The sequence below is a fragment of the Larus michahellis genome, chromosome 2 (assembly GCF_964199755.1).
Source record: "Larus michahellis chromosome 2, bLarMic1.1, whole genome shotgun sequence".
NCBI lineage: Eukaryota > Metazoa > Chordata > Aves > Charadriiformes > Laridae > Larus > Larus michahellis.
Window position 1 is genome coordinate 128,217,099 of NC_133897.1, and position 26,078 is coordinate 128,243,176.

Consider the following 26,078-nt stretch of genomic DNA (forward strand, 5'->3'; position numbering starts at 1 on the left):
CTGTACATATGGTATAGCCCAGTACTTTGAGCATCTGCCCTGGAGGGCTGCTCCCAGTCAGCATTCCAAGTCAAGTGGAGGAAAAGGTATTTTCTTTGTCATCCTCCTTATCCTTGTTATCCCTGACTGCATTTTAGGGCTGGCAGGTACCTGCTAGATAAGGTGGTGTGAATGAGCAAGGTGGGCAAGGAAATCCCTGGTTCCTTGACAGTTTGGCAATTAGTCATCAGGCTTAGTTGTGTGCATGCCTGTTAGTAGAAACAACAGGGCTGCACCTGTGCTGGGTGGCATGGGTGTGCAGGGCCTGTTGCCCTGAACACCCCGCCTGTCCTACGTGCTCGTGTTACTTTCAGGTTTCTCACAGTTCCTTTCCATGGAAGTTAAATACAGGAGACGGGGAACCATGTAAGTCAAATACGGGAGATGGGGAAGGTGTCCACATTTTGACCTGGTTTGGTGTTAAAGACGTAGCTGGGGTGTTGTACCCAGGCAGAAGAGCTCGAGAGTGATTCTCAATTTATTAGTTCAAGCAGAAGAACACGTGCTTCAACACGAGATGTAAGCCTAAATGTCAGCTACTCAAGATTTTATTAACACTGCTATCACAAATAGTGGACATAGAGACTCTGTTTCCCTGCAGAATCCGCCATTTTAGCTGTGTGTGTTTCAGTGTTCATTAGTTTTGAGTGCTCAGCTTGAGGTTGCTTTCACAGGTTTGCATGAAGCGAGATGCTGTATCTCAAAGGAAAGCCATGTTGCCTTCCTGCAGTACCTATGAAGGAGGGGAACCTACTGAAGTCACCTGGTCGTGGGTCCTAAAATCTTTGACTACGAGGGCCGTGTTGGTAGACACACTGTGCGTTTAATGTAAAATTATACTTTGAAAATCTGCACTTTTCACTTTATCAATTTAAACCTGGCTTGATTTCATAGTATTTCCAGATTTACATGCAGAAGTTCTTCTAAGCCAAGGTGATTTATGTTTTAGGTCTCAGTCCGCAGTGTAAGTTAAGACCAAGGCTGATTCCATAGCTGCATTGATCATGACAAGTATGCTGCAGTAAAATGCTTTAACATTCGTACAAGTTTTCAAACATGTAAAGGATTCAGGGCTATGTTTAATTTATCTCAGTGTGTCAAGTGGCCCAGAATTGAAAATACTGTATTAATGATATATTAATGATATACTGAGTTAATGATAATCAGGTTTTTGGTGAGGGATGCTGCAGAAGTTACGGAGCTGTTTCCCAGCCGCCTAATTTACTGATTAGGCTTGTCCTTCTGTTGCTCCCTGCAGGGCAGAGGATCAGGCTCTGCTGCATGGTCAGGGGCCACATGGGCGACTGGTGGATGGAGCCTGCAAATCCTGGTAGTGAGGCGGTGTATCTGTGTGGGAATGCTAGAAGGAGGGTGCTTTGCAGATGTATCTCTGCGTTTTTGCAGATAGATTTCCATTTGCTTCTTCACTAGTGCATATGAGTTCTACTGAACCTAGTACCACAAAGATTTGGGTAGCTTGAAATACATCTCGCTCTTAAAATGGACTTGTTAAGAATTACTGCTGATTTGGCAAGTGAGCTAAAATGAATTGTGTTCCATTTAAAGCATTTTTGCCGAGCTTCATAGTTAAACCCGTTTTGTTGTTCTGCCTCCCTCTGTTTTCTCCCAGTGTGCAGCGATGACCCCCCCGATTAATTATTTTTTTTTTACACATTGAAATGTTACTATTAGGGAAAAAAGTGGTTTTCCAGGATGCTGAATCCGAGCATGGCTGTGAAGCACAGCTATCAGGAGCAAGGAGATGAGATGCTAGCTTTTCCTATCTGTAGAAGAGAAGAAAGGAAGAGCGTAGTCCAGATTAGCACTGCTTCTTCAACTAGAGGAAAAAAGCCTTCAACCTGGGGAAGAGGTTTGAAGAGGAGGTGATGAAGGAGCAGAGAAATAAGAATCCCCCTTCTTCCCAGAGAAGAGGGACCAAACAGCTGGGACCCAGAGCAGCAGCGACCTGTCTCAGGGTCTGGATGAACCTCTGAAATGTGACGGAGCATCAGGACCAAGTACCCTGTATTGAAGAAGAGGGCTGTGGTGATTTCTAAATGTACGGAAAGGATCCTGGGGAAATCGTGTAGGCCCACGAGACCACAAGACATATTGGGAATTGTGATCTTGTTGTAGGGAGGAGGCTATAAATTTAAAAGTAATGGTTATGGAAAAATTCAGAATTAAAAGCATGAAAGTGGTTTGGACTTGGGACCATTGACACTGGCTGATGAACAAGCAGTAAAGGTGTTTCCTAAAGCTTTGCAAAGTGTTAAGAGAATCATTCTCATAAAACGCCCACTGAAATAGAAGTATTCATGTAAAGCTAGAGCTACAAATGTAATAAAAAGTTACATTCCTTATTATACTTTCTAGACCTTTTCCTGATATTTTTTTTCTTAAATGAGAGGCTGAAATTATTCCAGAGAGAGCAGTATGGTGGAAGCAACACAGGTGCCCAAAGAAAACAGAATTGATTTCCATTACAGCTTTTACAAACACAGCCTATGTTATCGCTCCAAATAATAAGATGGCTTAAAAATTTTTCATACTACCTAGTTGGAAGAAAGGGAAGTTTCATGTCTGAGCTTTCTTGTATATTTGTGCAGCTGTCTGCGCCTTTTGAAAGAAGTCAGAGTTTTCATGTTTGGGAGCCGTCTATAGGGCAGTATTTACCCAGAAGCAAGTGGCTCTGAGAGTGGATTATTGCTACTGGGTAGGAAATGTAACAGTGCCAGATTTCAGAACTAAAAAGAAGCAAAATACTTTCTGAAGATTTCAAAGAGGCATCTCATCCAGCTCCCAGTGAGCTCTAAGCATACATTATAGGGGCAGTCTGTAAGTATAGCTGATAAGTAGCTTTCCTGTTTTCCGGGCATTTGTACCTCTGTGGATTTTCCAGAAGCTATTTCCCCATAAGAGTGTTAGCATTTCTGGTTATGGCAGCATCCTGCTTTAAACCTCATCATTTCAACTGCACAGTGAAATAGAGTGTGCGCTACGTGGTGGCGGTGGTTTTTTAAGGAGAGTTTTAGCTTAAAAGTCTTGGAGTGTGATGTCAGAGCAAAGCAGAAGTAGCGTAACTCTATCAGCCCATTGTACGTTCATCTAAGCAAGTTATTACAAAGTTAATGCTAGTTGTATTTTGGATCTTTTGGTTGGAAGTAGTACATCAGCAGTGCAAAGTGACCGCCTTTGCCACTTGGTGGAAATTTCCCACATCTACATAATTCTGACACTCTTTTAGGTCACTGCGGTTCACGCTTTTTATGACCTTTTGAAGGCTTAAATGTCTTCTTGAAGAGATACTGCTCTTCACTTACTGTTCACTGTCCCATGCTTTAGCAGGGAGCAGAGTTGAAAATCAGCACTTTTATTAGCGTTTTGAGTCGTAGTAGATCTGAAAGATTATTCCATCTCCTCTTGCTTTATCTTGACGGTTAATATTTTGTGAGACCAAGGCCGCACCCATACACATGTTTATCTAAAATTGGTTTCAAAAATAAAATGCTGCTGCCATTCTGGATGTGGATTATGTTATGTCAATTCAAGCCCGGTTTCCTTAGGCTTAGGCTGTATCTGTAAACTTTGTAACCTAAATATGTGAGATTTACAATGACAATTATCCACAGAAGAACTTATATTGGTTTTAGACGTATACATCAGTATATCTTAGTGCGTAGACCTCTAGCAACTCATTCCCGGTGTAGCCCTCATTTATATATAGACTTTATAGGGACTATTAACAGAGCAGCATCTTCATAATGGCCCTTCAGCCCTAACGTGCACCTAGTCATTAGCAGAGCCTGACATTTTCCATCTGTGTCCTGTGTTCCTGTGCAGATTTTGTTTCGTGATTTCTTTGAGTCCTGTTGAGATCACTTGTTGATTACTTCTGCTTGAATTTATGTGATGTTTATGGCGCATCTTGATATGGTTGTGGTAGTTATATTTTATCATCTGGAAAATAAAATTGACACGGGCCTTTAAATATCAAGGAAAGCAGAGTAAAGGCTGTCAGCCTTTGTTATATTTATCCACTGTGCTCTATCCTACCTCCTGCACAATCCCTTCATCCGCTGTCCCAGAGGGATGAATTAAGAGCATCAGCTTCAGCGTAGCTTTGTCGGGTGAAGCTGTGTCCTTGCCGAAGTCAAGAGCAGAAATTCTACTAATTTCATTTGGGCCACATTTTCACTGTTGGTTTTTTTGCTGCTGTGTTGCAACTTGAACACTGTTAAAATATGTAGTGCCCTTCTGATATACTTTTAGGCAAAGACTGGCTGAAACTTGGCCAAGGTGCAGGAGCTACAGGGCAACACAGAACCGGGGAGGGAGGCGCGTTGTTTGCTGTCAGTTGGCATCATTCGGTCTGTGTTTAGAATGCAGCTTTAGGTGTGAGAGAAAAAATAAACTTGAGCAATGTACAATAACATTATATTAATAGTAGTGCTAGAAAGAAATGTGGGGCCAGTTCATAAATTTCTTTTAAATTTCAAAAAACTGCATATTTAGAATATATGGAACTGTAATTCCAAAGTTTCTCCATAGTTTATCTCCTCCTACTGTCTTGGCTTTAAATCGAGGGAATAATATTTTATAGCGGATTTATTTGTAGTTAATGCTAGTTGTATAGCTATTGCTGCCCTAGGCTGTATTGTGTTCTCCTAAATCATGCAGATAGTGCGTCTGTTATTTAAATGTGACTATCTGACAAACGTATTACAGACCTAAAAGTGATTAGACTACACTGCCCAGAATGAATAGGTGCTTTGGATCTCTGCCTCTGTTGCAACGGAATCCTGAATCGAAGTGTCTGGCTGAAAATATAACTTTAAAAAACTGAAACCTTTGTACCCCTTTGTACATTTTGTATTCCACTCTGCAGGTCTGCAACAGTCGCTGGGTGTTAGAAAAGCTTAATGAGAACTTTAATAAAGGTTTTATTAACGTATGCATAGTATTAAAAAGAACTATCTTTGAATGTGTGCATAAGTTTTTAACTTTGTATTTCTTTAACTAATTTCTTAAGTCTAGCAGTTGTTGTAAGGAAGAGCAATGACAGAAATCCAGATTGAATCCTGAAAAACACAATTCAGTCCATGGAAGAATTACACCTACAGAGTAGATATTTGATGTAAACAGAGTAAAAGAACCGTTTCTTAGGTCCCTAAGTGTATGTCACACATTTCCTGGAAGCTGGGCGAAGAAAACCTATTTGCCTTTGAATTTCTGCAGTGCAAAATTGGTACTAGGACTGTCTACAGCAGGAAATGGAGATGCCTGGGCAGTGAGTTCCTTTGGAATTTAAGCCTGAAGAAAGCCATTTCTATACCCCTGTTGCTACAACGATGATTTTCACAACTGGAAACTAAGTGGCACAATTTTGTCTTCCTGAGACTACACCGCAACTGCTGCTGCTCAGCCTTTTTTCATTACCGATGAAATTAATAAGTAGCAAGGCTCTCTGGTGTTGCTGCTGAGTTTCAGGTGCCCATGGGCCGCAGAGGGGCTGGTAGGAGTTGCTCTCGCTTTCTCAGCTAGCAGCAGAATTCGGCCGCAGCCATCACCAGCACAGGCAGGAGAAGTTGTTTCATTAGCACTTCACATTCATCCAGCTCTCTTTCATCCCACTTTCTTTCCTAACAGTATCTGGTTAATAATTTTTAGCTCTCTGAGGTGAGAGCACTGAATAAACTTCCCTGTGATATTTAAATGCGGCACCCCAGTGGAATGGAACAATTTAAACAACACACACACAAATATAGTTGATCCTTTTTTGTGGCTGCATGTACCTTAATGCAGCAGCCTCACAGGTACAAAGCCTCCATGCCTGGCCGGGTAACCTCCTGGCCCTCACTCCCCCAGCTCCCTGTGCTGGCTCAGGTGGCCATTTCTGCCCTGGCTCCTCACCAGGTCTTTGCTTTTCTTTCTCGGCATCCCTGAAGCTCTTTGCCAGGCACAGCATATTTCCATTGACTTCAGGGCACTTGGCCCCATAGGTTCTTGCAAACAAGCGCTCTTGTTCTCTCGGATGAACATGTGTGCACAGTGGGATTTTTTTTCTTCTTCTTCTTTTTTTTCCTTTGAAGTGTGATGTAGAAGCCAACATGGATGCTTAGCCTCCTAAGCAATGCTTGCTGGCATTGACCAGGGTTGTCCCGAGTGAGGAAGTTGTTAAGTGCTGGGGACAGAGTTCCAAAAGCAGCCTTGAGTCCGATGCCTGAGTTCCCACAGCTCCGATCCATAGTGGTGTGTGGAGCTGCTCATGGGGAAGAGAATGGAGTTGGCAGCTGTCCTCTGGGGCAGGACCATGGTGGCCTTTAATGACAATGGCCAAGGAGGAAATGAAGGGTTGTGATCTCGCTTATTCAAGTGGTATTAACTCAGTTGGGTTGACAGTGTTCTGTACAGAGAACTGGGGTTTTGGTTGTTTGGGGATTTTTCCTCCTCCTGACAAGACCCCTGCTCTTGCATAGAATTGATTTATGCACACAAGTATCAAACACAGACACCAATGGGGTTATTTTTACAAGCACTTATCCATCAAGCTCTGAGCTGGCAACATGGAAAGATTTGATTTGTGTGTACGGAAGAGAAATACGTGCATGCAGATGCACGTTGGAATTGCCTTCAGCGCATTTGGAAATTTGATACTTAATTTCAAAATAGCACCAATAAATATGTTGATTCAAATGAGGAAAGCGAGCTTTTTCTCTTTCAGAAAGACTTAGTTAAAATTCAGGAAGTCAAACTGCTGAGGAGTTAGCACTAGGATTTATAAAACAACATTGAAAGGGAAGCTTAATTAACATTTCACTACCCTTTCAATTGCACTGAATGCGTGTCTGGTTTATCACCCACCTAAATATGTTAGTTTGTATTTGAAGAATGCTTGTGACAGCGAGCCTTCAGGAGAAAGCTCAGCTTTTTCCTATAATCTCATTATAGCATTTATATATTTTATTTGCTTGCTTTGACCTTGGATGATTTAGAGAGAATGTTCAATGCATAGATCATGTATTTCTGGGAATCAGTACTTGAGGTTGTTTTCTTTTTACTGTTAATGTATCTTTAGCTGGAATTTAATTTTTTTGGTGGGATTTTTTTGGTCCAAACAATATACTGATGGCACGCCCTGTATTAGTAAGTTGGGTATTGATGGATGAACAGGCACAGCACGGCACTGCACACGAAAGCATGTTGTCCCTGGGAAGGATGCTGCTCTGCATTCCTTTGGCTGAACGAAGAAGTAGCAGCTGCTTTTCTTTCTCTCCCTGAAGAACACAGCGATAACAGAAATGGGATATTTAAAAGGGCAGCATAGATTAATGGGGCAGTAATAAAACAAATGAGACCCATTAGCTAAATCACTGGTTGAAAAGCAGATTCTGTGATAAGTGCCCTTCAGTGCCTCATGTGGGAAAAATTGTTACAGCACTTGTAACATCATCCATGGTGTTGGATTTTAGACTGTTGTGACAATCCTAAATGATAGGATCTTAAAATAATTGAGGTGAAGGTAAACTTTATACGCACTTACTGCTTGGTAGAAAACTTGAATGATTGTATCCAAGTGTGAAGACAAGTTCTTTTCTGTCAAACCCAGTCAGAATGTTTTTGTGTGCTCACAAGATTTTTCATCAAAAAACAAAGCCTTTTTTTATTTTTCTGTTAAGCCTGTAAGGTGATCACGAGAATCTGGAAATCCTCATTTTACTGCTGGAGCTTCGGGGACTAATGTTCAAACAGACTTTGAACTGGAATCGGTGGCTTTAGCAAGATCTGCTACTTCTTAATTGTTGATTTTATATTAGATTAACGATGAAACGTGCGCATTGCACTTAAAACGCTACGTGTCTCTGCTGTCTGCTTTTTAGGACAGATAGTTTTCTGAAGCATTTAATAAAAAAGGAAAATACACTTAATTTCTTAGATTTACAGAGTGCGTTGTGTATAAGGAGAAAAATGTTTGGGGTTTAGAGATAAAATAACAAAAGAACCACAAATGAACTAATCAAAGCCAAAGATATTAGTCTGAAAGTGCTCTTTCATCCATCTTCAGGAGATAGATAGATCTAATCCTGTGAATCAACACATTTTGCTTCCCTTTCTCCCTCCAGAAATGCATGGCTGTATCATGGTGGGGTTTTAATTTTTTTTATTTTTTTTTCTTTTACAGTGCAATTTAGTTAAATCCAAGCTCAGACTGTAAGCAAGGAGCAACACGTTTCTCGTGAGAGTCGCAGGGGTGCAGGGCGAGAGAGGGGCACGGGTGCCCTGAGCACCGCCTCCCCAGTGCCGGCGGCTGCATCCCGTCCGGCAGTGGGAGAGGAGCGGAGAGAAGAGGAGAGGAGCAGAGAGGAGAGGAGAGGAGGGCTGGGAGGTGGCTGTTGCTATCGCTCTGATGTCAGGCGCTCTCGCTAACGTGTGGTTGGTTATTCTGCATTTCAGATCGCTGCCGGTAGCAGAGCACAAAGGGAACGGCGAGACTCCCGCATCCCTCAGCGAGAAGAAAGGAGTCGGCGGAGCAGACTAATACGGACTTGTGTCGGGTGGCCTTGCCCTACAAAGGCTGCCTTTAAAAGAGAAACACAGTGTTATTTAATGAGCTGTGAGATGAGGCGCTGCTGCTAACGCTCAGATCCCAGGATTCATCGGCTATTCATTGTGCTTAATGTACATGTTTCTGCACCGTGCATTTAGGAGATCCCAGAGAAGAATCCAAAACGGCTGCGGGGGAAAGACCACCAAACATGCCTACAGAAACACTACCGACAGGTAGCATGGTGAAGCCGGTCAGCCCTGCCGTCACTTTCACGTCCGCCGTTCCTCTCCGCATCCTGAACAAAGGACCCGACTATTTTCGCAGGCAGGCGGAGCCTAATCCAAAAAGACTGAGTGCGGTGGAGAGGCTAGAAGCCGACAAGGCGAAATATGTCAAGAGCCAGGAGGTCATCAATGCCAAACAGGAGCCTGTGAAGCCGGCGGTGCTGGCAAAGCCACCGGTCTGTCCAGCGGCTAAGCGAGCGCTGGGGAGCCCCACCTTGAAAGTCTTCAGCAACAACGCAAAGACCGAGAGCGGCGTCCAGAGAGAAAATCTGAAACTCGAAATCTTGAAGAACATCATCAACAGCTCCGAAGGCTCCAGCTCGGGTTCAGGGCATAAGCACGGTCCCCGAAACTGGCCGCCCCACAGAGCCGATTCAACGGAGCTGAACCGACACTCGTTTGCCGAGTCTTTGAAGGTTTACCCCATGCAGGGCCGTAGCAGCCCGCAGGAGAGCAGCTCCAACGTCAGCAGAAGGCTCCTAGATCAGTCGGCAGAGACTTTCTTGCATGTCTCTCACAGCTCCTCAGACATTAGGAAAGTAACTAGCGCGAAGACCTTAAAAGCAATACCTTGCAGTAGTTCAGCCCCACCTCTGCCTCCAAAGCCCAAAATTGCTGCCATCTCCACCCTGAAATCCCCAGAGATTGAGGCAGTCGAGTCTGGATGCGGAGTTAGTAGAAGACCCTCCCTACAGCGATCAAAATCAGACTTAAGCGACAGATACTTTCGTGTCGACGCAGACGTTGAACGGTTCTTTAACTACTGCGGACTGGATCCTGAAGAGCTTGAAAACCTCGGGATGGAAAACTTTGCAAGGGCTAACTCTGATATTATATCCCTCAACTTTCGCAGTGCAAGCATGATTAGCTCAGACTGTGAACAGTCTCAGGACAGCAACAGTGACCTTAGAAACGATGACAGTGCCAATGACCGTGTGCCATACGGCATTTCTGCCATTGAAAGGAATGCCAGAATCATCAAGTGGTTATATAGCATCAAGCAAGCTAGAGAGTCACAGAAAGTGTCCCATGTGTGAGAGAAAATCCACCGTAGAAAAAGCAAGGACTGTAGCTTTGTCTGTGAATATTCAGTTGTGAAGGGTTGTGAAGTCTACTTGAAGTCTTGTACACTTCTCAAATCTCTTTGTGTTGCTTGTTGTGCAATGTTTCCAAGTTGCATGCCTGTCAACATGTGAGCTGACCTGGCTTCCACTTGAACAATAACTAACTACAAAGCCTGGCTGAGCATACACATTATCTGCCAAAAGTTTAAGACGAGAATCTAATTAGGGCTTCAGTATAATCAAAGTGTTTACATGGAAAGGTTATATGACTTCTTTGGTATTTATGTGGTTCCGTGTGGATTTTATATATGTCACTTTTTGTCTTAATACAGATGTTGTCAACTGACATTACTACCTTCTAAGTTGAAACAGAATCCCTTTGGGGGGAAGAAAAGCAAAATTGGCCAAAATAAGGGTTTGGGCATACGACGACAGGCAAACAGCCTTATCTCTTGTAGAAAATGCGTTATTGGCACATGTAAAACTTTCTAAAAGGCAAAGAATGCTCGTTCTTAAATTATGTATCGTTGTTAAACTATATATCCCTACTTGTAAGGGACTGTTCAGTAAAGGTTTCTTTTTTTCTAGGTAAGGTCCCTCAGTTTTACAGCAGAAGTAGTCTAGTGAATCTGCTTGACCTCTCATAACCTAAATGAGTCTTGCATTTGGGTTGGTGTAAGCATTTTAGTGATTTTGTATTATTCCTGTTGGAAAAGCCTAAAGAAGGTTGGAGTCAACAGATGGAAAGGTCGTAGGTGCGGGATGTTGTGGGTTTGTTTTTTACGCAAAGATTCCTGGTCTTAAACTTTTGACAGGAATGATTAGATCCTATAGCTGATATTGAATGCCTTTATTAGTCAAACACATCATGACTACAAACTCCATGCTGTCTTTTAAATTTTTTTTGTAGACCTATTTGAACAGTTAAGGAACAAAAATGGAAACACACAGCCATATCAATATAACGCCTCCTATTCAGAAGTAAATACACTCAGTAGCTGAACTATATCTGAAAAATTGTGATTATGTTGTCTTGCATATGTTATATCTAAGGCTGTGAAAGTTTGTTACAGCTCTAGGAAAGTGTAGAAACATGACAGTATGTAGCTTTTCCTTTTTTTGTTGTTTTCTTTTTCTTTTGTTTTGTTTTTTCCTCCTTACGATGGTTAGTGCTGCGGGTCAACCTGTTACAAATCTTTTGACAATCTGTGTCTTCCCAGTGGTTTAATTAACTGTCATTTCAACTGACAGTGGTGGTGTGGTAGCGGAGAAGTTGAAAGTACAGTGGTCTGCTTCATTATTACTGTGTACATGCTTTGAAGTAAATTGCAGCACTACCTTATACTTCATCAGCTAATAGGAAACTTTTTTATTGTGTAAATGCTGTAAGACTTTGTATATACTTCAGTTGTTACGAAATCTTTAAAAGGAAGAGTGTTATGCTAATAAATAGCTCCTGGTGCAGGTATGGTAGGTTTTTTTGTTCTTTTTCTTACCCCTCCGATTCTTAAAACTATATCGGGAACTCAATTGCAGTGTGTTTTAGTGCTGTAGAAGGTCTTGGTTAAATAATAGTTCCAGTAAAAGGTTTCTTTTACTAAAGTGCTTCTCAGAATATAATTTTTTTATAAAGTAACTATAGCAGCATGATCTGTCTGAAGAACTAGAAGAGATTTTCAAGACTCCTAAAATAGCTTGCTTCTTCCTTACCTAGCAATGTTACTGTTCCCGTTTATAGCATCTGTTCATAATGAATCACTGCAGTCTTCTGAATTATTCTTCAGTAGTGCTTATTTATATATTTGAATATTAAAGATGTTTTACAAAGTCGGGTTCTATCTTTTCTCTAAGAAGCCTGTAGCCCAACTTCTTACCAATAGCCACAGCTAACGCAGGCGAGCCTAGAAGCGGAGCCACGCAGTCGTTTATTGCCTATGGAATTATCCTACATCAGGTTTTATGTAATTGTTTTCCAAAAGATTGTTCATGGGGAGCAAAAAAAAAAAAAAAAAAGCACACATTCAGTTTCAGGAGGCTACTCTATCGTTTTTACACTCGGCTTCACAACCTAAGACTACAACATTCCTAGTTCAGTCAAAAAAATGAGGAGCTAAGTGTTTCAGCTACGGGCACATTTGTGACATTTTAAGCTCCGTGGGTTTCAGTTGGCATTGACATCACACTGGTTTTTCAAGCATATTTTTCCAATAGTAAGTTCTACTCAGTTCAGTGACTGTTTTGCCAAGGAAAATAATGCTTAAGGGATTAAAGCCAAGTGTAATGCAGCTGTACAGCAATGAAATAAAGAAGTTAAAACTGAAATAAAAAATGCACTCACATTGTTCTCTCTCGAGTGTTTTAAGAATGATGATAAACATGCTATCTCAACTGTTGTCAGCCAAAACCGGCAATAAAGAAGCCTTTATAACTAGAAAATGGATTAGAGCAGATGCTAGTATTCAGAACTTGTTTCCCAAGGTTTGTTCCGAAGCTGTAGGCTCTTGAGGAATCAAACTCATTTCCTTTTAATGCCATGAGGGGGTTAGGCCTGCGGACTCTCCGCAAAGATCTCCTCACCCGAGATCTTAAGCGGCACCTTTGACTCACAGCACAGCGCGAGGCTCCGGCGCCACTATCCCTGCTGTGTACAATACGCGCGGGATTCAGATTTTACAGGACCCGAACCTTCCCAGTCAGCTGAACTTGCAGCTCTGGTGAGGCTGCAGTAATAGGAGTCACAAGAAAAGCTCGTCTGTTGCAAGATGTCCACAAGGCTTTGAACATGCGGATAACAACTGCCTTCAGTTGTCACTTCATTGCAGTTTATGCGGATAGGAGTTATTTCTTTAATTATTTATTTATAGCCTTGCTATTACCTGCTTGTTTGCGTAAAATCCATGTCGTTGGTGTCTGATCTGGGTTTGTTTTCAAATGGGAATAACTATTTTGCCCCTGCAGATGTGTCAGGAGGGTCCGTGGTTTGTCTATGCCTCGGGAGATTCCCGAGTGCCGAACGCTGGGTTTGCAGGGACCTGTAACCCACCGGCACACCTCAGCGGGGACCCGTTCTGGTCCTGTTCCTGCTGCCTCCAGCAGCCGTTTACTCGGGTGGGAAGCGCGCAGTGAGCGCCCATGGTTAAACCATGGCTCTTGAGGAAGATGCAAGTCTGTGGCGTCCTCTGGAAGCCAGAGCTGAGCCCAGCGCTGAGAGTCCTGGCCCCAGAAGTGAAGAAAACACAGTATGTTCTCAGTATGAATTCACACTCACACACAAAAGAAACCACCATAGAAGCTTATGGTGGTTCTGTTGTTTTGACTTGCTGGGGAGGGAAAGGAAGAGGAAAATGATGCTACAAACTCCCTTTGAATGCTACGTACAGCTTTGCGCAGAGATAAACCATTTCTCTGAGTGAAAGAGATGGGCGGCAAAGTCAAACTGCTCTTTTAGTCGCTTCATATTGTATAGCAACAGTGTCGTGCAAGATGAGCGAGAGAGGATCTGGTGCCACAAATTTACATTCAGCAGATACAAGTAGTGAAATTTATTTTTTTTTTATGGATACTGTTTCTGCAAGGGAGAGCGCTGTGCGAGCGTATGCACCGTCTGAGTGACCGAGGGCTTTTGAAGGGTAAACACGGAATGATGACGCTTTTGGCAGGAATTCAAAAATCAAAAGGCACGCTCAGACAACAGAGCCAATCAGTATTGCTGACTTATCTCTTTTTACAGCAGCATATCCGTCCATGGAGGCCGTACGCCTTTGATTCCAGTCATTCAATGAAAAACAAAGTGCTTAATGGAGCTCTGCAGTACAGAGCTGAATAATTTCAGTCTGTGGGAGAACTGGAAAGGAGCTGAACCTTAAAAACAGTCTTCCCGATCCCTATTGATTATGGGATGACAACGTTTAGTACGTTATATTCAGAGCTCACTTCTTCATAAGAAACTTTTTATTAAGCAGAGTAGTCAAACCAATAAATCTGGGAGATGCCAGTTTTCCAAGGCTATAAAGCTCATGTTTTACGTGATTAATGGTGCCACACCAGTAGCTGAGCACATTAGGCTTAGAATATAAGAGCATCTGTAGCTTTGTTCCCATGAACAGTGAGGGTCCATTGCCTATTTTGGCAATGAATATAAATGCAGATATAGTGTAAGGTCCCTTTGTGCTGTACCAGAGAATAAATTGGTCAAGGTGTTTTGTCCTGAATTGTAATATAACTCTATATTAAAATCCTTGTTACAAGGCTTAGATGTTCACAGATACTCTGAATTCATCTGTCATTCCTTGCTGTCAGCAGAACGACTCCAATAATCTGCCCTTTGAAATATATCACCCATAGCTTAATGGGAAAGGCCATTAAAATTGTCTGTTCAGTGTAAGGACTTTTATCTCCTGATGATGGCATCTGTTAAGTGAACCTCTAAATAAGCAAATTTCCGTCAGAAGTATTAACCCATAAACACCTTTTATTTTTCTCCCTGGAAGCCCAAGGGGTGATGAATAGCTGTGTCCTAGCGTTTGTTACAGTTAGTACGTTACTGCTAAAATACTCGGACATTGTCCATTTGGGGTCCAGTGTGATCTAAAGTGGAGGCAGCTACACCACACCATCTGTCTTGCCCTGGTAGGTATGAACAGCCTTCAACCCTATTTTATATTTGATAACTGAAGAATTTGATTGTGGCTGCCCATCAAAACTCAGTAATAATCCGTGGTGACTTTTTTTTTCTTTTAGCTTTCACGAACAACAATCGTTTATATAACAAAAACTGTAGTCTTTTAAATGTCATTCTTCTAAATTTAAAGTAATTTTCGTGATGGTCTTATGACAAGAGTAAGAGCGTGCTAGTATCTGTGCTATTATTGTTTCCTGCTTTTGGCACTGCGAGTCTTCTCCACCTTCTTGGTGTCTTGCCTTTTACGAGTTTTCCCAGCTGCCATTCTTCCTTTCTGCATGTTGCTTCCTTGTCTTGCTTTTCATCTTCTCTAAAACATATAACCAAGGTCATCGTATTCTCCTTGCTTAGCCTTTCTTAAGCAGCCTCATCCCTTAGTTATGTTAATGCCCCCGAGTCCCATAGCAACTTTCCCACAACTTGACCTGTCTTTTACAACCTCTATATTCATGGCAGCCCATTTCCAAGAGAGTAACTCTGTGGCCGCAGTTGAGCTGCCATGTCCTGGACAGATGCTAATCTGTTTAATGGACTATTTCTTCATTTTCTGGTGTGCCATGCTATTTGCAGGCAAGATCAAACAGCAAGAAGTGGTTCTTCAGGAAGAAGTAGCGGCTGAAAACACTCATGAAGAACAGGATGCTAAACGTATCTTGAAATATCAACATCTTGGTCCAAAATTGCCTGTGTTTCTTTCTCTGCTGTATTTTGTTCAATGTGTACTCTTGCTACTTCTTTGGCTCCATACGAAATGCTGGCTTGAGGACTGCAACATGCAAAGGTGGTACAATTTCCACTGAAAAGAACGACACGGGCCCACTATCCACGCCATAGTTACCGTTTTGCCTTCTGCTGCTTGGTAACACGGTACCCGTGTCTCTCACACCTGTGGCATCCAGACCACCTGCACTGCCCCCTCCGTTCCCTGGCTGAAGGGCGCTGCCTAAACAGGCTGTCCTAAAACAAGAGGACAGTGGAAGATCCAGGAGAGGCAAAGTCTGTCCTCACCTGACTATTGCAGGAGACTTCCAGCCATGGTAAGAGAAGAGCAGGTTTGGAAGCTAAAATCCCCAGGCTGCTATCCCGCAGCCTGGGGCTGAGGGTCCGACACTTCAACCCTGTGTACAGGAAAAGGGTGTCTGTGTGTTCGTATGGGAAATGGGATAAATCAGTGTATAAAAGCAGAAGGCACGTGGTGAAGCGTGCCACTGTTTCAGTAAATACCTGCTATTAATATCTTAAAAAATGAAGAAGGGAGGGAAAAAAAAAGAACAGGGTTGAAATTTTGAGACAAGCTGTGTATGCAAATGCTTTCAGACAAGATGCGGAGGTGGGTAGATAGCTTTGCTTTTTAAGAAATGAAGCTTTTAAAAGATCTTTTAATAAATGACCGGCTTTTCAGGTACATTAATCTTTCATGAAGTCAGTCTTGACATTCTGAACTGTAAAAGCTTTGCAACTCTCAGCAAAGAGCATTTAGAAACGTACTGGCAGTGATTTGGAGTGGCTTAAGTAGTAGGATAAAAGGGTGCTTAGCTGAACGTGAACTTTTTTTTCAGTAAAGTTTGGGAAGGTGGTGTTTGTGTTCTTTATTTTAAATAGATCGGGGGTGGGGGGAGGCAACAGAAAATTAACATAGTCTTATTTATTAGTGTTGGCCTGCAAATAAGACTGGGAAGCACAGGTTCAGTTAATGTGTGTGACTGCATGAAAATTATAGTATTAGGTTTTGGCAAAGGCTTGATTTTCTTTATCCATGTTTTGCATATCTTGGAGCATATCAGCTTACACGTATCTGGCACAAAACTAACTCATCCCATCTGAAAACGCTTTCTGCGAGCTTATGGGTTTGAGTCCATCTGCTGAATTTTCTTTTGTGTTGAAGGACTCTGAACAAAGAGCTGTCATAATGCTTTCGATTTCCCATGGTTTTGTTTCTAGCATGTTCAGCCAATGAGGCCTTTCAAACCACAGATTGTGTGAAAATAGGAGCTTTGTATCCCTGTGTGCTCCGATATTGAATTCAGGGGGCGGAAAGCAGGCGAGAAGTCACGTTGTAAAATGCTGGGGGGTTTTTTTTACTATTGTTTCCTAATGAAATCGCAGGGTTGGGGTTTTTTTACCCCTCAAAATGCCATACAGTGAAACAGAACCAAAGCAGCAAATAAAACCTTACGGTTTTTCCCACAGTGGCAGGAGGAAACTTTAAAATATGGCTGGGTGCTTCGTCTGGGAAGACCACGATAAAACTGATACCCAAATTCCGGCCCCATTGAAGTCAATGGGAATTTTGCCACTGATTTTAAGCGGGGTGGGCAGAGTTTCGCCCACTGTCAGAGCTTAATACTTTGCCCTGTTTGGGAGTGGGTTTTTTTTTTTTCCCCTATGGTAAATGTCATGCTTTCGTTTTCTACCGCTTCCTCACCTGTTCTGTCTCCCCAGGCAGCACAAGGGGGAGATCCCTCCAGGCACCGCAGGTAGGAGCCCTGGGAGCAGGTGTGCAGAGATCCCTCCTTGCTTTCAGACAGACGCACATCAGGATGGCTGGAGCATCCGCTCTTTGTGGCAGCATTTGCCTGGGCCACCAGCCAGGCTGGGTTCCGAAGGTAAAAACCCAGAGTTTTCTCTGACCTTATTTATCTTCCTGGCTTGCAGGTATGTCCCACGGTAGCCTAGAGTTTTTAGAAGTACATGGATCTTACAAAAATGATGTCTAGTAAATTTAATCACCCAAAGTGGCTGTGTCAGACCCTTGATACCCAGCTGAAACAGGTGCCGGAGGACACAGCCCTGATCTAAACACAAGGAAGCAGCTGCAAGGTCACAGACTCATCCTGTGGCATGGAAGGAGAAACCACCCTGGGTCTAGCTAGGTGTGTCAAAATTCCTCATCTACAGCTCCTTACGCTCACTGGGCCAAGAAATTTGTCCCCATTCTGTATTCCTCTGCAGTGGCGCCGTTCAGGCCCCTGATGAGAGGACCGTCTGGGCCGCCAGTCTCCTAGAAGATGCTGCCCACACATGCAGCTGCGTGTGTTGCACCTAGGCTATCACTAACTTTTCGATTATTTTTGCTGTGTTTGTCCCCAGAAGATTCGTATAATGTTCTGCATTGAAATGTCTTAGTGAAAAATATTTTTTCTACAGGATATAGATCTGTGAAATGAGGCAAAGGTTTGGTGAAGCACAACTTAGCAAGGTGCTAGTACTGGTACAAGGAGAAGGTCAGGACCTACCTGTCCAGCGCAGGGCGTCTCTCCTTACACATAGGTAGCACACGTTATAATTTGTTCTCTGAATTTTCACTGACTGCTAATGACCAGCTTATGGAAAAACTGGGAACTAATGAGCCATCATGAATATTCACATCAAGCCTCAGGGGTGCCCCTTTCGCTCACCTCTAAACACCAATGAGGTGTTTCAGGAGCAATGTACGACTGGTGCTATTTTAAAACGAACTCACCCTACCACAAAGCACGTTCAAGTAATAAACTGTGAAGTAGTCAGCAGCGGTATCAAAAGTCTTTATGGGAAGTTATTTATTCAAGGCATCGTTTCTGAAATGTTCAGGGCAGACCCTGCTCCTTGGAGGTCACCGTTGAAAGGCGCACGCTTCTCCTGTGGTTGTCCTACTTCCAGCTCTGCTATGGAGGAGGGAGGAAGAGGACCACTTTGGGGTCCTGTCCTGGCGAATCCCCCACCATGGGCAGGACAGTCCTGTGCTGTCGGGGCTCGGGGACGTCTATGGTTTAATACCCAAAGGCAGCTGTAGCGTGGAATTAGAGATTCTTCTAACCGGCTTATTCCCACGCAAGTACCACACAGAGCTGATGCTCAGGGAGGCGGCGGGTTTTCGGGGGGCTGCTGAGTGAACAGATGTGTAACGCTGTGAAATGGTGGAATGTGTTGAAAGCGTATGGAAAGGGGGTTCCTGACCACGTGTTCCGCTGAATAAAAAATGGCATTTCACATGGTTGAAATGGCGGCAGAGCGCTCAGATTCAGTAGACACTGGGCAAAAGTCAACGGTCCGACTGGCTGACTGAAGGAAAGAGGCTGTGTGACTTAAGGAGCAATAAAGTCCTGCGGCTGCATCAGCCCCTTCTGGGATACAGCCTGACTTGCCTGGCATGGGGAAGGCTGGGTGCACTGGGAGGAAGGACTAAATCTATAAAGCCAGGCCTAGGCAATTAATTATACTTTTAATTCAGTGTTTTCAAGAATCATTTATGGCCTCGTATTAATACACAGGAAATGCGTTTGTGAGTGATGGTGGTTTGTTTTAATTTTTTAATATTATTTTAAGTTAGAGAAGTAGTTCAACATGAACACCTGGCAGCTATTGACACCCTGCGCTTTTTTTCACTGTGCCAGATGATAGCAGGTCACGTCGATAACAATATGGGGATGTTAGCTGGGTTATGGCTCTTCAGAAAAAAACCTGATTAAAACCAAAGCATTTTCCTGACTGATGCTGGCCATTGCACATGTGTTTTTCACAACAGCTACGGGTATGGTTTTAGGCTCCAAAAATAATTGATAGACTCGCTGTCTATAAAACCATTAAACAAGGAAGCAGGAGAGAGAGCGTGAATTTTTAGAGCGTCCTTGATGTTGGCGTACCCTGCTCGTGTCCTGCCTGGTGCGGGGGACAGCCAGGGGAGAGGCGGCTGCTTTAGTGCAGGGTCTGCAGGAGAGCAGCAGGGCGAGCAGAAATGTGACCTCAAAATAGCATTAGCCATGACGGTCCGACCATGAGGTCTTCCTCGGGAACAGTCCACGGGAGTGGAGCTAGTCACCGTGCTCAAATGAACAAGCTTTTCAGAGGAAGAGTTTCACCGCTCCCAAAAGATCTGAGTGGCCACGGCCCCCAGTGCTGTCTTTTTGGTTTTTATTGCCGCTCTCACGATACATCCCTGCAGACTCATTTGTAATGCTTCCCTCATTCCCCTAAGTGGGAAATGCCAAGATAAGAATACTGGAGGCCTTTGTACTCTCAGCAGCGAAGCGCAGCAGAAATGAGAGCGATACGAAAGGTCCAGGAGTCCCGGAAATCATCCTCAGCCTCTTCCCTTCAGAAACCACCTCCTCTGGGGGAGGCAGCGATGTGCAACAGCAGAGGTGGGACCTGCCTCTTTCAAATGTTTTTGGAAAGGAATTACCAGCCCCTTTGAACGAAATGCCGATGCCAGGCTCCCTCAGAGCGTCTGCTGAAAACAAATTGCCACTTTTTTCAGTCCTGCGCTGCATGCCACCTCAAGCATCTTTGCTGCTGCGAATAAGCAGCATTTCTACAGTGATTTAGTCAGTGTCGGGACGGGGGGGAGGGAAATGGCACATTCAGGATCTCGTTGGCTGAGCTGTGTCCTCACATGTGCCTTCCCACCCTGCTCCAGGAAGGTAGACTTCTGCAGAACAACACTTCTTGCCTCAATGGTTCCTCTGTGCTTCACCACTGCTATTTCTTTCCCAGACCCATGTTTTCACATCAGCTACTCAGGAGCCAAAGATCCTTTCTCCTGGACCTCATCATTCTGATATTGAGCGGTGAAAGCAGAAATCAGAGCTGTAGCTGTTTGACAGTTTGGCTCATCCTTGAAATCTGTCTGAGAACGGCCTGGGTCCCTACTTCGTTTATGACCAGCCATGTGAAACTGTTTCATGAAGCACATCACTAAAATTTGAGTTTTCCTGTTGCTTTGGTTTTTTACTGTAAACTGAGGCCATTTGTCTTTCTTCCTTGATATTTTTTGACTTTGAGTTTCCTCAGGTTGAAACATTGATTTCTTTAGGCAGCAGTTTCCGTGCACTTCGAAAGACAATCTATTACTTGTTAACACTATGGTAGGTGTGACTCTATTAAACTTGATATGCATGTAGTTAGTCCATCGGATAAATATGCATTAGAGATCAGGATGAAGGAACAGAAAATGTATGGGAAATTTCAGAAATAAATTTTTGAGAAGTAGTTTGGAGCAGTTCCAGTCTATCTGAGCACTGCAGATGTAACGCGGGCTGCCTGCATTTGCAATGCACAGGAAAAATTATCAGAAGATTCTGATTAGTAAATGGAACATGTGATGTGTTCCTAACAGACCTTTTTCCCATAAGAAATAACTCATTTTGAGCCCTGTTTATTTTTCAAAAGTGCATAACAGAATTGGCATTGAGAAAATTTTCTGTGGAACAGGGGAAATAAAAAAAAAAGCCACCTTCAAGTGAGAGGAACCCCAAATCAAATGTTGAAACACTTCTGCATTATTTCTAGCAAAGAATTTGATTGTCAGGTGAGTCATGAAAGAGCAGTAAATCTCTGCTTCCAGGGATTTGTGGTTTCTGCGGAACCCAGGGTGGAAGGGCCCTGCCACCCCCTGCAGCCCACCCCCCTGCTGTCCCAGCCCACCGCTTTGGGGTTGCTGCTCACAAGCAGAGTTAGCTCCATCTTTGAAATTAAATTAGGGCTTTTGTCTAAGTTGCTGCTTTAAGATGGCTGCTGCTTTACCACGTTCTCTTCGCCTTGCTTCCCAAAGACGACTCTCTTTCAGAAAACCTGAGCAACCGCAGTCGTTGCATGGTTGTCTCTTCTGGTGCTGCTGTGTCTGGTTTAGGTCCCATCATCTTTAGGAATACGTGTTTCATTCCATCTCAGCAATCCCTCTGCCACAACCAGTTGCTTACGTGGTCTGTAAGAGCACACGCTTTGCAGAGCGTGAAGGCGTTTCCACAACCTGATGCCACAGTGGGTGACGGACAGGGAGGCAGCTGGTAGCCCCCGATGTACCAGTTTGCATCTGCCATGTCTGAACTGGGTAGCTCCAAAGGGAGCCAGGAGAATTCACGGTCATCAGAATCAACGTATCCTGTGGTCAAGTCACCTCGGGGGGAAACGCTGTGCTCTGAGGCCCTGCTTCTCTGCGCTGGTGCTTTCTACTCTGTGGGAGCTTTCAAAATTCTTTGGAAACTGAATTTTGAGATCTCAATCTTTTCTGGAGAGGACTTTTTCCTGAGACAGGGTTGCTTTTGTCGGCGCAGCTGCCAGCTGTTTTTTCGGGCTTATCTGTAATCTCAAGTAGGCATTTACAGCAGTTACAACCCCTCCTTTTTTCAGTTCTGTCCAAGAAAAATCTGCAAAACTTAGAAATGTGTTCTCTGTAGCAAACTGTAGGAATAAAGACCCTGGAAAATAATTAAGAAATGTAACTATTTGCCCTCTCCTTTTCTTTGGCTCTCCAGGAGTGTTCACACTACAAAAAATGGGTCCATGCTCATACCACATATTGTAAAATACACATTTCTCACACTTAAACCACTGAAAATTCTAAATAAAGGGAGACTACTGATTTTTCTTTTTACAGGTTAGGTTTTGGACTGCGGAGCAGCCCCCTGCATGTTGGCAGCCGCTGAGGGGTGGGATGGGATTGACTGCCTTCTCAAACAAAGTGCTACCTTGAAATGTGAACGTGAGCATTGAAACGCTGTATTTCAGCTTGGCAGTCAGCCCTGCTCAGGATTTGAACAGGAGACTTCTTTGGGATGCTTGGATACTGAGCGAAATGTTTCTGACGATTCAGTATACGCCCTGAGATAACATACCGGAGTACCAAAATGGAGCAACCTGACTTCGTGTTGCTGAGGTCCCAATATTTTTCTGGCCACTTCTGAACAGTGAGCATACTGTACCTTTGCTGTATAGAGGGCTGTTGTCGTTCCTTTGCTTTGGAAAAGTTATCCGTTGTCTCTTTCATTGAATCTATTTTCTTTCATTGCATTAAAAACTCATCATATTCCTTTCCATCAGTGGTTCAATTTCTGGGCTGGTAGCAGTGATTCTTTGCATGCACTCTGCATTTTCACTTTGATTTTGAGTCCTTCCCAGTGATAGGCTATAAAAAAGACCAAATCATTATTGCTGAGGATGTGATGCAACTGCAACCCTCTGTAGCTGAAAAGTATCAGTGACATTTCTCTGTTCATCTAATCCTTGACTTCGAGACATCCTCAGATCAAAGCCAACCACTCAGCCAGTGTACGCTGGGTTTTCTTCATTTCCAAAATACTACAACTTGCAGAGCAGAAATTTTCCTGTATCCTTCTGTAAAATCATGCAGAATGAGACAAGCTTATGGCTGTGAGAGGAGGGAAAAGCAGATAAAGTTCTGACCCCCTGTAGAAGTGAATCTCGTGTAATTTCTGTCACCGAGGCTGTGATTTCAGCCAAGAATTACAGTTACTACTTCCTTTAAAAAGCAGTTTGCCTCCTTAAACAGTGTTTTTGAGAAATGCAGCGCTATCACCCCAGGTACGAATTTGCATTAGTGGAAAGTGATATGCCATTGAGAAACACAATCTCTAGAAATTAATTCCTCCTGAGTGACTTCTGTTATGTTGGGGTTTTGATGTTTTTTTTTTCCTTTTAAATAGACTCATCGATTTTTAGACCAGATGAGATCACTGTAATTGTTTTGTCTGACTTTCTTCATAACACCAATTATAACCAGGCATGAGTTAGTTCCCTTTCAAATTACAGACTGTATTTCAGTTGAGCAATCCTATTTTGATTTGAACAAAGGCAGTGATGGAGAACCCCAAACAGCATTTACTAAATCATTTCGGTGGTTAATAACCCCCTGCTCAGATAAATTGTAATCTCCTTTCCCGTCTGAATTTGTCCAGCTTCGAACAGCAGCCCTGAGCGATTGCTGTATATTTGTTTGCAAGGCTGAAGAGCCCACTGCCACAGTTTTGTTCACTGTGCAGGTGCAGAGGCCATGATTGTGCCTGCCCTTAACTTTTTCCTCGGCAAACTACCTGCTCCAAGGTGTCCTAGCAAAACTGACTAGCGTAGTCAAGATGAGAAGATCCATTATCCAGGCGTACGCCGTTGAGGTAGTGCTAATGATATTTTCTTGTCTTTCTGCAGTCTTTGCACTTGCTGGAGCAATGGTTGAGCTTTACAAGCCCTGTCTGAAGTCACCCCTGGCAGCTCAGCCAGAGCTTCTTGCCCCTTCCTGCCGTTCATGAGGCAGAGTGTCACCAGATCTGTCAGCACACCACCACAAGCCATCCTCCCCCTAACCCACTTCAGTCACAGTAATCCACGTCAAAAAAAAAAACAACAACCCACAAAACAACAGAAAAACAGCAACACATTGTTCGGCGTGTTAAGGCTGACCTAGATCACGGTGACAGAACAGGGTTGGAGAGCGGTGATGTGAACAGCTACACTGGGTCACCTACAGTAAGGACATGATGTTCAAGATCAGCCAGAACTTCTCTTTGTTTTGTGTTGAGCACATGTTTCCATTGAACAGTCCTCGGTAAGAACAACTTTTTCCTTAATATTTACACCTGAATTAGTACCCAACTGCATGTTACTCAAGGCTTCTCTCAAATACACATGTCCTTAGATTAATTGAGGGTTAACCTCACCAGACATCATTCTGCCCACACAGCTTGGTGTGTCAGAGCCTGTGGCATTCATCAGACTCTTTGCTTGCTCTGGAAGAACCAAAATTATTTTGTTCCGTCTTCAAATTTTGTTAGTTCTTTTATCTGTTAAAAAAAACAAATAGTTCTTTGAAGTTCTTAAGCAATTGCCATTCTTAAGCTTGACCATCTATTAATAATCACCTTTCACAAGTTTCTCTTTCAATGAGTTATAGTATAAATCCTTGTCAGTTTTTTACAGGGAACCCTAGCAGTACATTCATGGGAACTGTCACATCTCTAACTCTCAATGTTATCTTCAGAGACCACTTAAGGAAAGCTACAGGGTTTACCAGTCTTCATTCACCAAGTGGAATAGTTACTTTCTCCTTCTAGCTCCCTTTTCTCTTCAGTTCCCTCAGACATGGCCCCCCAGTGTTGTGGTGCCTGGAGCACAAGATTTTACAAGGTGTTAGGTCCTCTCTAGTACCCAACAAAGCGTTGTCATAGCGGAAATGTTGACACGGTTGTGTCTTCACTATCATTTTGCCATCCCATTTTTAACTTCCTCCGAGGTTCCCTAGCAATATGTTAAGAAAAAAAAAAGGGAAGTTATTTTCAGCATAAGAAAGACAAATGAGGAAACGGCCTCAAGTTGCACCAGGGGAGTGTTGGATTGGATATTAGGAAAAATGTCTCTACACCAAAAGGGTTATCAAACATTGGAACAAGCTGCCCAGGGAAGTGGTGGAACTGCCACCCCTGGAGGTATTTAAAAGTCAGGTAGACATGGTGCTGAGGGACATGGTTTAGTGGTGGGTTTTGTCAGTGTTAGGCTGATGGCTGGACTCAATGATCTGAAGGGTCCCTCCCGACCTAGGCCATTCTATGATTCTATGACAAAACCTAGTGCTACATGTGTACAAGTCTCCAGTTGCTGTGGATGGAGCTCCCATCGTCTCTTGGACAGCCTGACCTCTGCATGTCAGCTTTTTCCTGATGAACTTTATTTGACTTGAAAGAGTGAAATTAATTTTTTGCCTCTTACCTGTCTAGCTTGTATATCAGTCAACAACTGTCGGCTTTGCCAAGAGCAACTCTTTTCTCTGTTAACCCACAAATGTGTTCTCCAGAGTTCTTCAACTGTGGACTCACCGCAACCTACCAACTTCTGGGTCAGCTCAGGATTTCTCACCCCCACACAGCACAGAAATAATATTAACATTGTCCACTTAAATCAACAAGACAGCTTTGGGACCCTGCTCACAACTATTAAATCAAAACATAAATGTTTCTGGAAAGCTCAAGAATGCGAGTTTAGAGTGGGAAAAGACTTGAAAATTCACCTGTCACTGGTGCTACTGCTGTTTTAGTGTCATATAAACATAAATTAACCTTTGCTTTGACTTAGTGGGCTTCCTAATGAAGTATCCTGTGACTGCTTTTGTTTTTAAATTTACTACGCTTTAATTCAGTAATTGGTTTACGACTGTAATTACTAGTCTTCCAGGCAACACTTATTAAAAACAAATTAAGTTGTTCCAAACTCTGGTGATTTTATGAACATATAGATCAATATAAATCGCAGTTAATTAAGCTCTTTATCACTCAGTTTTTCCATATGCAATGCATTACAGCATTGCAATAACGGGCAATATTCCTACCTTTCCATACCGTTTTAGTCATATGAAAACAGAACTTGGTTTATAAAAACAGGGTCTAAAACAAGACTTTACTTGAGTTGCCTGCTGCACAGTAACAATGATATGATGGTATAAGTTGATAGCGTTTATCTGCATAGGAAAAAAAAGTCAGAAACATGAGTAGAATCTGAAAAATGATTTAAAAAAAAAAAGGAAGAGAAAAAAGAAAGCCAAGTTAAAACTACATTTGGATCTTTGTTTCCTTTCCAAATCTTATCAAAGTTGTTACAGGGTATAATTTTGGCTGCACTATAATGAACAAAAAACCTCAACCCTTAGCTAGTTAAGATTGCAAGTATTCCTTAAGAAGTCCAAGCCAAAATGTGCAAAAAAA

At 43.0% G+C, this 26,078-nt stretch overlaps 1 protein-coding gene across 7 annotated transcripts in view; it reads left to right on the forward strand.

The window, feature by feature from the left end:
- Positions 1–11,403, forward strand: part of FAM110B (family with sequence similarity 110 member B) — a 114,755-nt gene extending 103,352 nt beyond the window's left edge. For all 7 annotated transcript variants that reach the window (XM_074577065.1, XM_074577066.1, XM_074577067.1 and 4 more), the window contains one exon: positions 8,494–11,403. In XM_074577065.1, the coding sequence (XP_074433166.1) occupies positions 8,796–9,908 (1,113 nt within the window). In that variant the 5' untranslated portion in view covers positions 8,494–8,795 and the 3' untranslated portion in view covers positions 9,909–11,403. The remainder of the gene's footprint in view (positions 1–8,493) is intronic.
- The last annotated feature ends 14,675 nt before the right edge of the window (positions 11,404–26,078 follow it).